Here is a 16,225-nt window from a genome sequence, read left to right as displayed (position 1 = left end):
ATCCATCAGGCAAACCAGCTTCCATCCATTGACTCTGTCTACACTTCCTGCAGCCTTGAGAAAGCAGCCAGCATAATTAAGGACCCCATGCACCCTAACTTCTGACTGGATGTTCATTTATTTACCGTTTTTACCTTGTTTTGCAGATTCAGAACCCACCAAGTGTGTCACTGATGACCAGGTGGTCTAAATGTCTGTCCATCACAAAAGACTGACGTTAAACACCTTGTTAGTACCTCATGATTCCGATATTAACCAGTTCGGAGTAGAGCTTCTTCCCTTCTCGGTGCTCCAACCCAGCCCATTCACAGCCACTGTGCACAAAATTGCGAAGGGGTTTGGGTCCATTGGGATTGTGTACGGTGGGAGTGAATGGGAAGGGGTTTGGGTCCACTGGGATTGTGTACAGTGGGAGTGAATGGGAAGGGGTTTGGGTCCATTGGGATTGTGTACAGTGGGAGTGAACGGGAAGGGGTTTGGGTCCATTGGGATTGTGTACAGTGGGAGTGAACGGGAAGGGGTTTGGGTCCATTGGGATTGTGTACAGTGGGAGTGAACGGGAAGGGGTTTGGGTCCATTGGGATTGTGTACAGTGGGAGTGAATGGGGAAGGGGTTTGGGTCCATTGGGATTGTGTACAGTGGGAGTGAATGGAAAGGGGTTTGGGTCCATTGGGATTGTGTACAGTGGGAGTGAATGGGAAGGGGTTTGGGTCCATTGGGATTGTGTACAGTGGGAGTGAATGGGAAGGGGTTTGGGTCCATTGGGATTGTGTACAGTGGGAGTGAATGGGAAGGGGCTTGGGTCCATTGGGATTGTGTACAGTGGAAATCAATAGGAACAGGTCAGTCCATGGCTTTGAGTGTAACGAGAATTCTGTTGATACCAATTGAATAACTGGTATCTCTGCCTTCTCCTCTGTGTGTCTCCCTCTCTCTCTTTGTCTCGCTCGCCCCCCCCCCCTTCCCTTCCTCTCTACACCCCTCCCCACAGGTTGCGGAATCTTCTCCAGCCCAGAAGGAGAACCAGCCCAAGGATCATTTCTCACTGAAGAAACTGGTCCGTTGGCTGCACCTCAAGGAGCCGACCTATCACATCATGTGCCTGCTGGGTCGAAGGTCAGTGGCAGTCTTGGAAAATTGGCTGAAAATTTCACCCATGGGTGAGCATCGTTGGAGACCTGTACTTGTGGGGGTGGGACAGTGATGGTCACGTGTTTGCACCTTAGGCTCTTACGTCACTGAATAGAGTCGCATACCTTTAGGTAGCAGGGGTGCATAGTGGTTAGCCCTGCTGCCTCTCAGTGCCAGGGGCCCAGGCTCGATTCCCAGCTTGATGTGCCAGACTCGCGCATTCTCCCCATGTCTGCGAGGGTTTCCTCCCACAGTCCGAAAAATGTGCTGGTTAGGTGCATTGACCGTGCTAAATTTTCCTCAGTGTATCTGAATAGTCACCCAGAGTGTGGTGACTAGAGGATTTTCACAGTAACTTCATTGCTGTGTTAACGTAAACCTACTTGTAAGGGGTTAGATATAGAATAAAGCTCACTCTACACTATCCCCCATCAAACACTCCCAGGACAGGTACAGCACGGGGTTAGATACAGAGTAAAGCTCCCTCTACACTGTCCCCCCCATCAAACACTCCCAGGACAGGTACAGCACGGGGTTAGATACAGAGTAAAGCTCCCTCTACACTGTCCCCCATCAAACACTCCCAGGACAGGTACAGCACGGGGTTAGATACAGAGTAAAGCTCCCTCTACACTGTCCCCCCATCAAACACTCCCAGGACAGGTACAGCACGGGTTAGATACAGAGTAAAGCTCCCTCTACACTGTCCCCCCATCAAACACTCCCAGGACAGGTACAGCACGGGGTTAGATACAGAGTAAAGCTCCCTCTACACTGTCCCCCCATCAAACACTCCCAGGACAGGTACAGCACGGGGTTAGATACAGAGTAAAGCTCCCTCTACACTGTCCCCCCATCAAACACTCCCAGGACAGGTACAGCACGGGGTTAGATACAGAGTAAAGCTCCCTCTACACTGTCCCAGTTATCAGCTAAATTCCCACTTTGAAATTCTCTCTCCTCATTCCTTGTGATTGTATTGATTTTTTTTTTCCCTTTCTTTTCGGGCTTCTAGGTACCCATCTGATCTCCAGTCGTTCTCCCGCAGCCGTCTCCCCGGCCCATGGGATTCCCGGAGGGCTGGGAAAAGGATGAAGTTCGAATCCCCGGAGACATGGGAGAGGCAGCTCTCCCTGCATGGCAACACTGTCAAAGTCTGGGAGGAGCTGATTGGTAAGTCCGTGTGTCTGCTGAGGTGTCCCAGCGAGCGTCCTGATTGTCGTCCACTTCAAGAAACCTAGTGGAGAGCGTGTCCAGTCCATCTCAACGGGGATGAAGTAGAAATGTTTGAAAGGAAGGAACGGAGAAAGTGCAGAATGTCGTGTCATAGTCATAGCTAGGGTGCAGAGAAAGATCAGCTCAATGCATGGTAGGTCCATTCAAAAATCTGATGGCAGTAGGGAAGAAGCAATTCTTGAGTTTTGGTCTGTGTCCTCAGACTTCTGTATCTTATTCCAGAAGAAAGAAGGTGGAAGAGAGCATGTCCGGGGTGCCTGGGTTCCTTAATTATGCTGGCTGCTTTGCCGAGGCAGCGGGAAGTGTAGACAGAGTCAATGGATGAGTGGCTGGTTTGTATGAAGGATTGGGCTACATTCATGACCCTTTGTAGTTCATTGCGGTCTTTGACAGAGCAGGAGCCATCCCGAGCTGTGATACATCCGGAAAGAATGCTGCCTATGATGTAAAAGTTGGTGAGAGTTGTAGCTGACATGCCGAATTTCCTTAGTCTGAGAAAGTTGGTGGGCTTTCTTAACTATAGTGTCAGCGTGGGGGGGAGCCAGCTCAGGTTGTTGGTGATCTGGACACCTAAAAACTTCTAGCTTTTGACCATTTCCACTTCATCCCCCTCGATGTAGACAGGGGTATGTTCTCCTTTACGCTTCCTGAAGTCGATGACAATCTCCTTCGTTTTGTTGACATTGAGGGAGAGATTATTGTTGCCACACCAGTTCACCAGATTCTCTATCTCATTCCTGTAGTCTGTCTCGTCACTGTTTGAGATCCGACCCACTACGGTGGCGTCGTAAGAACATAAGAACATTAGAAATAGGAGCTGGAGTAGGCCATCTGGCCCTTCGAGCCTGCCCCGCCATTCAATAAGATCATGGCTGACCTGAAGTGGATCAGTTCCACTTTCCCACTTTCTCCCCATGACCCTTAATTCCCTGTCTATCAGAGACCTATCTACCCGTGTCTTAAATATATTTAGCGAGGTAGCCTCCACCACATCAACGGGCAGAGAATTCCAGAGACTCACCACCCTTTGAGTGAAGAAGTTCCTCCTCAACTCCGTTCTAAACTGCCCCCCCTTATCTTGAGGCTGTGCCCTCTCGTCCTGCTGTCCTTTCTAAGCGGGAAGAATCTCTCTACCTCTACCCTATCCATCCCCTTAATTATCTTCTACGTCTCTATAAGATCCCCCCTCATCCTTCTAAACTCCAACGAGTACAAACCCAGCCTATTTAGTCTCTCTTCATAGTCCAACCCCCTCATCTCCGGTATCAGCCTAGTGAACCTCCTCTGCACTCCCTCCAAGGCCAATATATCCTTCCGCAAATGCGGCGACCAAAACTGCACACAGTACTCCAACTGCGGCCTCACCAGTGCCCTGTACAGTTGCAGCAAGACCTCCCTGCTTTTATATTCTATCCCCCTCGCTATGAAGGCCAGCATCCCATTCGCCTTCCTGATCACCTGCTGCACCTGCAGACTGGGTTTTTGCGACTTGTGCACAAGGACCCCCAGGTCCCTCTGCACCGTAGCATGCTGCAGCTTTTCGCCTTTTAAATAGTAATCCCTCCTACTATTATTTCTGCCAATGTGGATAACCTCACACTTGCTAACATTATACTCCATCTGCCAGGTCCTCACCCACTCGCTCAGCCTATCTAGATCCCTCTGCAGACTCTCCACACCCTCCGCACAATTTGCTTTTCCACTCATCTTCGTGTCATCAGCAAATTTCGTCACCCTACACTCAGCCCCCTCCTCCAGATCATCTATGTAAATGGTCGTTGGTGAACTTGAGAATCGAATTGGAGGGGAATTAGGCCACGTGGTCAGAGGTGTATAAGGAATATAGTAAGGGGCCTGAGAACACAGCCTTGTAGGGCACCGGTGTTGAGGTCGATGGTGGAGGAGGTGTTGTTGCCTGTCCTCACTGATTGTGGTCTGTGGATTAAGAAATTCAGGATCCAGCAGCAGAGGCAGGAGCTGAACCCCAGGCCATAAAGTTTGGAGGTGAGTTTTGTGGGACTAATGGTGTTGAAGGCTGAGCTGTAGTCAAAAAAAGAGCCCTAATTCATCAGTGGAATTATCTTGGACTGAAGCACCCTTTCCTCTCATTGCACTGGAAGGGGGTGCGGAGGAGATTCACCAGGATGCTGCCTATGAAGAGAGGTGGGGTAGGCATGGGTTGGTTTCGTTGGAGCAGAGAAGACTGAGGGGCGGCCTGATGGAGGTGTACAAGGTTACGAGGGGCACGGATAGTGTGGATAGGGAGCAGCTGTTCCCTTTAGCTGAAGGGTCACTTATGAGGGGACATCGGTTCAAGGTGAGGGGTGGGGGGATGTGGGGAACAACCTTTTTACCCAGAGGGTGGTAACTGTCTGGAAGGCGCTGCCTGGGAGAGCGGTGGGATGAGTACCGGGATGAGCACTCGGCACGTCATCACATTCGGGGCTGTGGGCCAAGTGGGATTAGATGGGCAGGTCAGGGCCTTCCATGTGTTGGTGCAGACCTGATAGGCCGAAGGGCCTCCTCTTCTGCATTGTAGTCATCTGTGATTCTGCAATTCTGTGATCCCAAGATAGAAAAAATTGTTGGGTTTTGGCCTGGCTCCTTGATTTATCTTTGGGATTCTGATCTGGGATCCTAACAAAGTGCCTTCTGAAAATCAAAAGAACAGTACATCCACCGGTTCCCCGCTGCCCACACCACATGCGACTCCTTCAAAGAACTCCAACAAATTGGTTAAACGTGTGGTTCACACTCCAGCCTCACAGCGCCAGGGGCCTGTATTTGATTCTGGCCTCTGGTCACTTTGGAGTTTGCACGTTTGCTCTGTGTCTGCGTGCTTTCCTTCCAGTTGCTCTGGTTTCCTCCCACAGTCCCTTAGTGTCCAAAGATGTGCAGGTTAGGTGGATTGGCCATGCTAAATTGTCCCTTAGTGTCCAGAGATGTGTAGGTTAGGTGGATTGGCTGTGTTAAATTGCTCCTTAGTGTCCAAAGATGTGTAGGTTAGGTGGATTGGCCATGCTAAATTGCCCCTTAGTATCCAAAGCTGTGCAGGTTAGGTGGATTGGCCATGCTAAATTGTCCCTTAGTGTCCAAAGATGTGCAGGTTAGGTGGATTGGCCATGCTAAATTGTCCCTTAGTGTCCAAAGCTGTGCAGGTTAGGTGGATTGGCCATGCTAAATTGTCCCTTAGTGTCCAAAGATGTGTAGGTTAGGTGGATTGTCCATGCTAAATTGTCCCTTAGTATCCAAAGATGTGTAGGTTAGGTGGATTGGCCATGCTAAATTGTCCCTTAGTGTCCAAAGATGTGTAGGTTAGGTGGATTGGCCATGCTAAATTGTCCCTTAGTGTCCAAGGATGTGCAGGTTAGGTGGATTGGCCATGCTAAATTGTCCCTTAGTGTCCAAAGCTGTGCAGGTTAGGTGGATTGGCCATGCTAAATTGTCCCTTAGTGTCCAAAGATGTGCAGGTTAGGTGGATCGGCCAAGCTAAATTGTCCCTTAGTGTCCAAAGATGTGCAGGTTAGGTGGATTGGCCATGCTAAATTGTCCCTTAGTGTCAGGGGGATTATCATAGAATCCCTACAGTGCAGAAGGAGGCCATTTGGCCCATTGAGTCTCCGCAGACCACAGTCCCACCCAGGCCCTATCCCCGTAACCCCACATATTTACTCTGCTAGTCCCCCTGACACTAAGGGGCAGTTTTCCAGGGTAAATACATGGGGTGATGGGGATAGGGCCAGGGAGGGATTGTTGTCAGTGCAGACTTGATGGGCTGAATGGCCTCCCTCTGCACTGTAGGATTCTATGTTGACCTATAGCTCAACAAATATATATATATATATAATAGAAAAAGTCAGCCGCATTTTTTTTTTTGAATGCTTCTGTCTTCTCTCCCAGATAACCAGAAGCTCCCCTTCATGGCAATGCTGCGTAACCTACGCAACATGATTGCAGCCGGGATGAGCAGCCAGCACCACAAGCAGATTTTGGACAGGTTGACGGACAAGGTGAGTTCCAGCAGCGGCCTTCCCCTGCCCGTGTGACAATGAACAGTAGAGTGTCTGTGATTTCCATTCTGTTCCCTTCCTAGGTTCCACCCACCACCACCACCACCACCAGTGTTGCTCCAGGCCGCTGAGGGAGATAGAACGTAGAGCACTACAGCACAAACAGGCCCTTCGGCCCACAGGTTGCACCGATCATATCTTTACCTAAAGGCCCATCTATAACCCTCAATCCCATTAAATCCCACGTACTCATCCGGAAGTCTCTTAAAAGACCCCAGCGAGTTCGCCGCCGCCTCCACCACCACCGACGGCAGCCGATTCCACTCACCCACCACCCTCTGAGTGAAAAACTTACCCCTGACATCTCCTCTGTACCTGCTCCCCAGCAGCTTAAACCTGCGTCCTCTCGTAGCGACCATTTCAGCCCTGGGAAATAGCCTCCGAGAATCCACCCTATCTATTCCTCTCATCATCTTATACACCTCTATCAGGTCAACTCTCAACCTTCGCCTCTCCAGGGAGAAGAGACCGAGCTCCCTCAACCTATCCTCATGCCACCCAATCCAGGCAACGTCCTTGTAAATCTCCTCTGCACCCTTTGAATAGCTTCCACTTCCTCCTTGTAGTAAGGCGACCAGAACTGAGCACACTGCTCCAAGAGGGGTCTGACAAGGGTCTTATAAAGTTGCAGCTTTCCCCGATCGCTGAACCTCCTGTGTGGCGCTCGGGAGTGAATGAGGGCTGCTTGTGTGTGTGTGGGTGGAGGAGAGGGGTTGGGATCATCTCCTCCGGTTGTCCCACTCCTGTTTATCTGAAGTGGGGTTGAGTGCCCTGAGGGAGGGAGACCGCAGAAAGATGAGATCTTTCTTCGAAGGACAAGTATATTTGTGATTGCTAATTATATTTATGTGTTTAAGTCTGCAAGAAAAGCATTGCTCAATTGGAACTAAAATAGTTTAAATTAGGAATTAAAATTTGGTTCTTTTCATGTTTTAAAGATCGTCCAACTGTGAAGCGTAAACTGTTTCGTTTTGTTTGAGTTAAACTTAAGAAGGCCAATAGTGTGTTAGCGTTTGTTAACAGGGGGTTTGAGTTTAAGCACCGTGGGGTTATCCTGCAACTATACCGGACCTTGGTGAGACCACATTTGGAATATTGTGTTCAGTTCTGGTCACCTCACTATAGTAAAAAGTCTGACAACACCAGGTTTTAATCCAACTGATTTATTTGATAATACTCACAAGCTTTCGAGGAGACTGCCTCTTCGTCAGGTGAAGAGGCGGTCCCCTCGAAAGCTTGTGAGTCTATTATCAAATAAATCGGTTGGACTAAAACCTGGTGTTGTCAGACTTTTTACTGTGTTTACGCCAGTCCAACGCCGGCATACCCACATCACCTCACTATAAGAAGGATGTGGAAGCATTGGAGAGAGTGCAGGGGAGATTTACCAGGATGCTGCCTGGTTTGGAGGGTGGGTCTTATAAGGAAAGGTTGAGGGAGCTGGGGCTTTTCTCTTTAGAGCGAAGGAGGATGAGAGGTGACTTAATAGAGGTTTATAAGATGATGAGACGGATTGATAGAGTGGACGGGCAGAGACTATTTCCTCGGGTGGATGTAGCTGTCACTGGGGCGTAACTATAAGGTTCATGATGGGAGATATAGGAGGGATGACTGAGGTAGGTTCTTCAGTCAGAGAGTGGTTGGGGTGTGGAATGCACTGCCTGCTGTGAAAGTGGAGTCGGACACTTTAGGAACTTTCAAGCGGTTACTGGATAGGCAAATGGAGCACTCCAGAATGATAGGGAGTGGGATAGCTTGATCTTGGGTTTGGACATAGCTCGGCACAACACCGAGGGCCGAAGGGCCTGTACTGTGCTGCACTGTTCTATGTTCTACTTAAACTGTGTGACGAATAATGCTTGTTTTGTTAAAAGATCCCCAATTCTGGGCAGCACAGCGGTTGGCTCTGCTGCCTCACGTCACCAGGGACCCGGGTCCAATTCCCAGCTCGGGTGGGTCACTGTCCGTACAGAGTCTGCAGGGTTCTCCTCGTGTCGGGAGCGGGCTGGGGAGAAGCGGCGGGATGATCTCCCGGGATGAGTCCGTCGCCTCACTCCCCTCCTCGTCCTCTCTGTGCCCGCAGAACTCCGTGATCCGCAGCCGTCAGTTCCCGTTCCGTTTCCTCGCTGCCTATAAGGTTCTCGATGAGTTGCAGGAGAGGCTGGATCAGAAAGGTGAGTGGGGAAGAGTGGGGGGGTGGGGTGGGGGGTGGGGGGACACGGGGGGGGACGCGGGGGGGACGTGGGGGGGGGGGGACACGGGGGGGGGGACGCGGGGGGGGGGGACGCAGGGGGGGGGTGGGGGGGGGGGACGCAGGGGGGGGGTGGGGGGGGGGACGCAGGGGGGGGTGGGGGGGGGACGCGGGGGGGGTGGGGGTGGGGGGACGCGGGGGGGTGGGGGTGGGGGGACGCGGGGGGGGTGGGGGGGGACGCGGGGGGGGTGGGGGGGGGACGCGGGGGGGGTGGGGGGGGGACGCGGGGGGGGTGGGGGTGGGGGGACGCGGGGGGGGTGGGGGTGGGGGGACGCGGGGGGGGTGGGGGGGGGACGCGGGGGGGGTGGGGGTGGGGGGACGCGGGGGGGGTGGGGGGGGGACGCGGGGGGGGTGGGGGGACGCGGGGGGGGGATGCAGGTGGGGGGGGGACGCGGGGGGGGGTGGGGGGGGGACGCGGGGGGGGTGGGGGGAGACGCGGGGGGGGGTGGGGGGGGGACGCGGGGGGGGTGGGGGGGGACGCGGGGGGGGGGACGCAGGGGGGGGTGGGGGGACGGGGGGGTGGGGGGGACGCGGGGGGGGGGTGGGGGGGGGGTGGGGGGGTGGGGGGGGACGCGGGGGGGGGGTGGGGACGCGGGGGGGGGGTGGGGATGGGGGACGTGGGGGGGGGGGACGCGGGGGGGGTGGGGGGGGACGCGGGGGGGGGTGGGGGGACGCGGGGGGGGGATGCAGGGGGGGGGGACGCAGGGGGGGGGGGACGCGGGGGGGGGTGGGGGGAGACGCGGGGGGGGGTGGGGGACGCAGGGGGGGGGGTGGGGGACGCGGGGGGGGTGGGGGTGGGGGGACGCGGGGGGGAGGGACGCAGGGGGGGTGGGGGGACGCGGGGGGGGGTGGGGGGGGGACGTGGGGGGGGGGTGGGGGGGGGACGCGGGGGGGGTGGGGGGGGACGCGGGGGGGGTGGGGTGGGGGGACGCGGGGGGGGTGGGGGGGGACGCGGGGGGGGGGGTGGGGGGACGCGGGGGGGGTGGGGGGGGGACGCAGGGGGGGTGGGGGGACGCGTGGGGGGGATGCGGGGACGCGGGGGGGGCGGGTGGGGGGGGTTGCGGGTGGGGGGGGGTCGGGGGGGCGGGTGGGGGGGGGCGGGGGCGGGAGGTGTCGGAAGGGTGGGTGGTGGGGGGAGCGGAGGGCGTCGGAAGGGTGGGGGGGGGGATGCGGAGGGCGTCGGAAGGGTGGGTGAGGGGGGATGCGGAGGGCGTCGGGAGGGTGGGTGAGGGGGGATGCGGAGGGCGTCGGGAGGGTGGGTGAGGGGGGATGCGGAGGGCGCTGGGAGGGTGGGTGAGGGGTGGTGCGCAAGGTGTCGGAAGGGTGAGTGGGATGGAGGGGAAGGTGGCAGGGTGAGTGTGTGGTGAGGGTGGGGCATGTGGGGGTGTCGGAAGGAGGATGATTTGATTTATTCTTGTCACATGTATTGGTACAAAGCATTGCTCGTTACGCACTAGACAGACAAAGCATACCATTCATAGAGAAGGAAAGGGAGTGTGCCAAATGTAGTGTCACGTTCACAACTTAATGCGAGGTAGGTCCATTCAGAAGTCTGACGGCAGCAGGGAAGAAGCTGTTTTTGAGTCGGTCGGTACGTGACCTCAGACTTTTGTACCCTTTTCCCGACGGAAGAAGGTGGAAGAGAGAATGTCCGGGGCACGTGGGGGGGGGTCCTTGATTATGCTGGCTGCTTTGCCGAGGCAGCGGGAAGTGTCGACAGCAGGAAGCGAGGCAGAATGATTTCTGGTCAAAAGACGTGGAGAGTAGGAAGCAGTAGTGGACCATTTGCACCCTGGAGCCTGCTGTTTCTAAGTTTATGTATTAGTGTCCCAAGTAGGCCTACGTTAACACTGCAATGAAGTTACCGTGAAAATCCCCCGGTCGCCGCATTCCGGCGCCTGCTTGGGTTACGCTGAGGGAGAACTTAACACGGCCAATGCCACCTAACCTGCTCCTGAAAGCTCGTGATTCCAAATAAACCTGTTGGACTTTAACCTGGTGTGAGACTACTTACTGAGAGACTCGACAGGCTTGGATTGTTCTGTCCAGAGCAGGGAACTTAGGAACCAGGAGCAGAAGTAGGCGAATTCAGCCCTTCGAACCCACCCTGCCATTCGATCAGATCATGGCTGATCTCTCCCTGGTCTCAAAATCGGCCTCCCGGCATGATCCCCCTGTCCCATTTATGGGGCAACATCATAGTTAGCACTGCTGCCTCCTCACAGCATCAGGGACCCCGGATTCAATTCCTGGCTTGGTGGCTGACTGTTTGGAGTCTGCACGTTCTCCCCGTGTCTGCGTGGGTTTCCTCCGGGTGTTCCGGTTAACGTGCTGTTTAGATGCATTGGTCGTGTTGAATTTCACCCCCCCTCGGTGTATCCGAACAGCCACTGGAGTGTGGCAACAAGGGGATTTTCACAACAACGTCATTGCAATGTTCATGTAAGTCTACCCCCGACACTAATAAATAAACTTTAAACATTAAAACTTTACCCTTTTTTTGTATTAGAAATATATCTATCTCCTTTTCATTTAATGATTCAGATTTCACCGGGCAATGGGACAGCGAGATCCGCAAGGTCAACGCCCTCTGCAAGAAGTAGTTCCTCCTCATAGAGTCATAGAGGTTTACAGCATGGAAACAGGCCCTTTGGCCCAACTTATCCATGCTGCCTTTTGTTTTAACCTCTAAGTTAGTCCCAATTGCCCGCATTTGGCCCATATCTGTCTATATCCATCTTCACAGTAAAAAGTCTGACAACGCCAGGTTTTAGTCCAACCGATTTATTTGGTAATAGACTCACAAGCTTTCGAGGTTTCCCTCTTCGTCAGGTGAATGGAGAGTTCTGGCCTCAGACAGAGCATATAAAGCACAGACAGTTTAGAGATTACTGATTAGAATTTATATGCTCTGTCTGAGGCCAGAACTCTCCATTCACCTGACGAAGAGGGAAACCTTGAAGCTTGTGAGTCTATTATCAAATAAATCGGTTGGACTAAAACCTGGTGTTGTCAGACTTTTTACTGTGTTTACGCCAGTCCAACGCCGGCATACCCACATCATGACTATATCCATCTTCCCCATGGAACTGTCTAAATGCTTTTTAAAAGATAAAATTGTACCTGCCTCTACTACTACCTCTGGCAGCTTGTTCCAGACACTCACCACCCTCTGTGTGAAAACATTGCCCCTCTGGACACTTTTGTATCTCTCCCCTATCACCTTAAACCTATGCCCTCTAGTTTTAGACTCCATTTCCTTTGGGAAAAGATATTGATTATCTTGCTGACCTGTGCCCCTCATTATTTTATAGACCTCTATAAGATCACCCCTTAGCCTGCTACACTCCAGAGAAAAAAAGTCTCAGTCTGTTGGATGAGAATATAGGGGGCATGGTTAATAAGTTTTGCAGATGACACCCAAGGTTGATAGCAGGGTGGACAGTGAGGAAGGTTATCTCCGATTGCAAAGGGATCTTGATCAATTGGGCCAGTAGGCTGACGAATGGCAGATGGAGTTTAAGTTAGACAAATGCGAGATAATACATTTTGATAGATTGAACCAGGGCAGAGCTTAGTTAATGGTAGGGCATTGGGAAGAGTTACAGAACAAAGAGATCTCGGGATACATATTCATAGATCCTTGGAAGTAGAGTCACAGGTGGACAGAGTGGTGAAGAAGGCATTCGGCATGCTTGGTTTCATCGGTCAGAACATTGAATACAGGAGTTGGGACATCTTGTTGAAGTTGTACAAGACATTGGTAAGGCCACACTTGGAATACTATGTACAGTTCTGGTCACCCTATTATAGAAAGGACATTATTAAACTAGAAGAAGTGCAGAAAAGATTTACTACGATGCTACAGGGACTTGATGGATTGAGTTATAAGGAGAGGCTGGATAGACTGGGACTTTTATCTCTGGAGCGTAGGAGGCTGAGGGGTGATTTAATAGAAGTCTATAAAATAATGAGAGGCACAGACAAGGTAGATAGTCAATATCCTTTCCCAAAGGTAGAGGAGTCTAAAACTAGAGGGCATAGGTTTAAGGTGAGAGGGGAGAGACACAAAAGTGTCCAGAGGGGCAATTTTTTACACAAGTGATGGTGAGTGTCTGGAACAAGCTGCCAGAGATAGTAGTAGAGGCGGGTACAATTTTGTCTTTTAGAAAGCATTTAGACAGTTACTTGGGTACGATGGGTATAGAGGGATATGGGCCAAACGTGGGCAGTAGGGATTAGCTTAGGGGTTTAAAAAAAAATAAGGGCGGCGTGGACAAGTTAAGCCAAAGGGCCTGTTTCCATGCTGTAAACCTCTATGACTCTATTCAGCCTCTCCTCCTAACTCAAACTATCAAGTCCTGGTATCATCCGAGTAAATCTTTTCTGTACACTTCCTTGTTTAATAATACCTCAGTTTTAAATCTACTGCCTCTGAACCAGAGAAGGCTGAGGGGTTACTCGATTAAGGTGCGTTACGTACTCTCTTCTACCTTCTTCAGTCCGGAAAAAGATACAAAAGTCTGAGGTTGTGTACCAGTTGATTGAACATAACATAAGAACATAAGAAATAGGAGCAGGAGTAGGCCATCTAGGGCCAGAACAGCTTCATCCCTGCTGCCGTCAGACTTTTGAATGGACCTACCTCGCAATAAGTTGATCTTTCTCTACACCCTAGCTGTGACTGTAACACTACATTCTGCACTCTCTTCTTTCCTTCTCTGTGAACAGTATGCTTTGTCTGTATCGCACGCAATCATCAGGACAGTGAAAGAATCGAGCTGCGTCTTTGATTTGATTTATCATTGTCACATATATTAGTATGCAGTGAAAAGTATTATTTCTAGCGCACCTTACAGACAAAGCATACCATTCGTAGAGAAGGAAAGGAGAGGGTGCAGAATGTAGTGTTACAGTCATAACTAAGGTGTAGAGAAAGATCAACTTAATGCGAGGTAGGTCCATTCAAAAGTCTGACGGCAGCAGGGAAGAAGCTGTTCTTGAGTCGGTCGGTACGTGACCTCAGACTTTTGTATCTTTTTCCCGACGGAAGAAGGTGGAAGAGAGAATGTCCGGGGTGTGGGGGGGTCCTTGATGATGCTGGCTGCTTTTCTGAGATAGCGGGAAGTGTAGACAGAGTCAGTGGATGGGAGGCTGGTTCGTGTGATGGATTGGGCTACATTCACGACCTTACGTAGTTCCTTGTGGCCTTGGGCAGAGCAGGAGCCCGTACCGAGCTGTGATACAACCAGAAAGGATGCTTTCTATGGTGCATCTGTGAAAGTTGGTGAGAGTCATAGCCAAATTTCCTTCGTCTTCTGAGAAAGTGGAGGAGTTGGTGAGTTTTCTTAATTATCGTGTTGGCATGGTGGGGGAACCGGGTTAATAAACTCCTGCCCTTTTTTTTTCCTGTCTTTTGTGCGCTGCGGACAGATGAGCCCTTGCCGACGAAGGAGGCCCTTATCCAAAAGGCCCTGGAGTCATCCCGCCTGCCACAGAGGCGCGGGGTTCTGCGTGGCTGGGCCTCGATGCTGGCCGCTAAGAGACGTGTCCAGACCATCTCCTTCATCCACCAGTCTGTGAACAGGAAGCTGGAGCAGCTGAAGAAAAACAGGTAACACTGCGGAGTTGAGGGTGGGTGGTGGAGGGAAGGGTTGGTGGAGGCGTAAGGTCCTGACTATGTTAGCAGGGGGTTGTGGGCTTTAACGGAAAGAAAAGACTTGGTTTGCACACCTAGATTCGAACTAACCAGCAGCAGGTTTTAATGAGGAGCTGATGTGCATTGGAAATCAATATTGAATGAAAACCAGCAGCCTGAGCATCTATCCTAATGACATAGAAACATGGAAGATAGGAACAGGTGGAGATCCTTCGTGCCTGCTCTGCCGTTCATTACGATCGTGGCTGATCATCCAACTCAATAGCCTAATCCTGCCTTCTCCCCATAACCTTTGATCCCATTTGCCCCCAAGTGCTCTATCCAGCTGCCTCTTGAATACATTCTACAGTGCAGGAGAGGCCATTCGGTCAATCGCTTCTGCACTAACTCTCTGCCCGAATATCAGGCCCTCTCCCTGTCCTATTCCCATAACCCCACACATTTAGCATGGCCAATCCATCTACACATCTTTAAAGTGTGGGAGGAAACTGGAGCACCTGGAGAAAACCCACACAGACATGGGGAGAATGTGCAAACTCTACACAGTCACTCAAGGCCAGAATTGAATCCAGGTCCCTGGGGCTGTGAGGCAGCCACCTTGTGACAAATGTTTTCATAGAAATCATGGATGAATAACTAATATAATACTTTTCCAGGCTACATATGTAGGAGTAGCTTAGAATGCCTGCAGAGTGCTTTATTGTAATGGTCATTAGGATATTTGTCATTTATATTAATGATTTGGATGAGAGTATAGGAGGCATGGTTAGTAAATTTGCAGATGACATTAAGATTGGTGGAATGGTGGACGGTGAAGAAAGTTATCTCTGATTGCAATGGGATCTTGATCAGTTGGACCATTGGGTTGACGAATGGCAGGTAGAGTTTAATTTAGACAAATGTGAGGTGATGCATTTTGGTATATTGAACCAGGGCAGGACTTACTCAGTTAATGGTAGGGCACTGGGGAGAGTTACAGAACAAAGTGATCTCGGGGTACATGTTCATAGCTCCATGAAAGTGGAGTCACAGGTGGACAGAGTGGTGAAGAAGGCATTCGGCATGCTTGGTTTCATTGGTCAGATCATTGAATACAGGAGTTGGGACGTTTTGTTAAAGTTGTACAAGACATTGGTCTTGGAATACACACTTGGAATACTGTGTACAGTTCTGGTCACCCTATTGTAGAAAGGATATTATTAAACTAGAAAGAGCGCAGAAAAGATTTACTAGGATGCTACCGGGACTTGATGGATTGAGTTATAAGGAGAGGCTGGATAGACTGGGACTTTTTCTCTGGAGCGTAAAGGTCCAGAGAGGTCTATAAAATAATAGAGGTCTATAAAATAATGAGGGGCACAGATCAGCGAGATAGTCAATATCTTTTCCCCAAAGGTAGGTGAGTCTAAAACTAGAGGGCAGAGGTTTAAGGTGAGAGGGGAGAGGGGAGAGATACAAAAGTGTCCAGAGGGGCAATTTTTTCACACAGAGGGTGGTGAGTGTCTGGAACAAGCTGCCAGAGGTAGTAGTAGAGACGGGTACAATTTTGTCTTTTAAAAAGCATTTAGACAGTTACATGGGTACAATGGGTATAGAACATAGAACACTACAGCACAAACAGGCCCACGAGTTGCGCCGATCACATCAACACCTACCAATCTATAGACCTATCTATAACCCCCAATCCCATTAAACCCCATATACTCATCCAGAAGTCTTTTAAAAGACCCCAGCGAGTTTGCCTCCACCACCACTGACGGCAGCCGATTCCATTCACTCACCACCCTCTGAGTGAAAAACTTACCCCTAACATCACTTCTGTACTTTCCTCCCCGCACCTTAAATCTGTGTCCTCTCGTAGCGACCATTTCAACCCG

General features: G+C 51.5%; 1 protein-coding gene across 1 annotated transcript in view; it reads left to right on the top strand.

The window, feature by feature from the left end:
- The window catches only part of LOC145340472 (telomerase protein component 1-like), a gene marked incomplete at its 3' end in the record, with an annotated part of 38,617 nt that extends 24,314 nt beyond the window's left edge, over positions 1 to 14,303 (top strand). Inside the window, exons 6-10 of the mRNA XM_080184940.1 lie at positions 993 to 1,117; positions 2,148 to 2,305; positions 6,269 to 6,378; positions 8,522 to 8,612; positions 14,123 to 14,303. Of these exons, the coding sequence (XP_080041066.1) occupies positions 993 to 1,117; positions 2,148 to 2,305; positions 6,269 to 6,378; positions 8,522 to 8,612; positions 14,123 to 14,303 (665 nt within the window). The remainder of the gene's footprint in view (positions 1 to 992; positions 1,118 to 2,147; positions 2,306 to 6,268; positions 6,379 to 8,521; positions 8,613 to 14,122) is intronic.
- Between the last annotated feature and the right edge of the window lie 1,922 nt (positions 14,304 to 16,225).

The sequence above is a fragment of the Carcharhinus amblyrhynchos genome, unplaced genomic scaffold (genome assembly GCF_965287045.1).
Source record: "Carcharhinus amblyrhynchos unplaced genomic scaffold, sCarAmb.v2.hapA chromosome_1049, whole genome shotgun sequence".
In the NCBI taxonomy this organism is placed as follows: Eukaryota; Metazoa; Chordata; class Chondrichthyes; order Carcharhiniformes; family Carcharhinidae; genus Carcharhinus; species Carcharhinus amblyrhynchos.
Note: the sequence above shows the minus strand (reverse complement) of the source record. Positions and strands in the feature narration are given on the sequence as shown.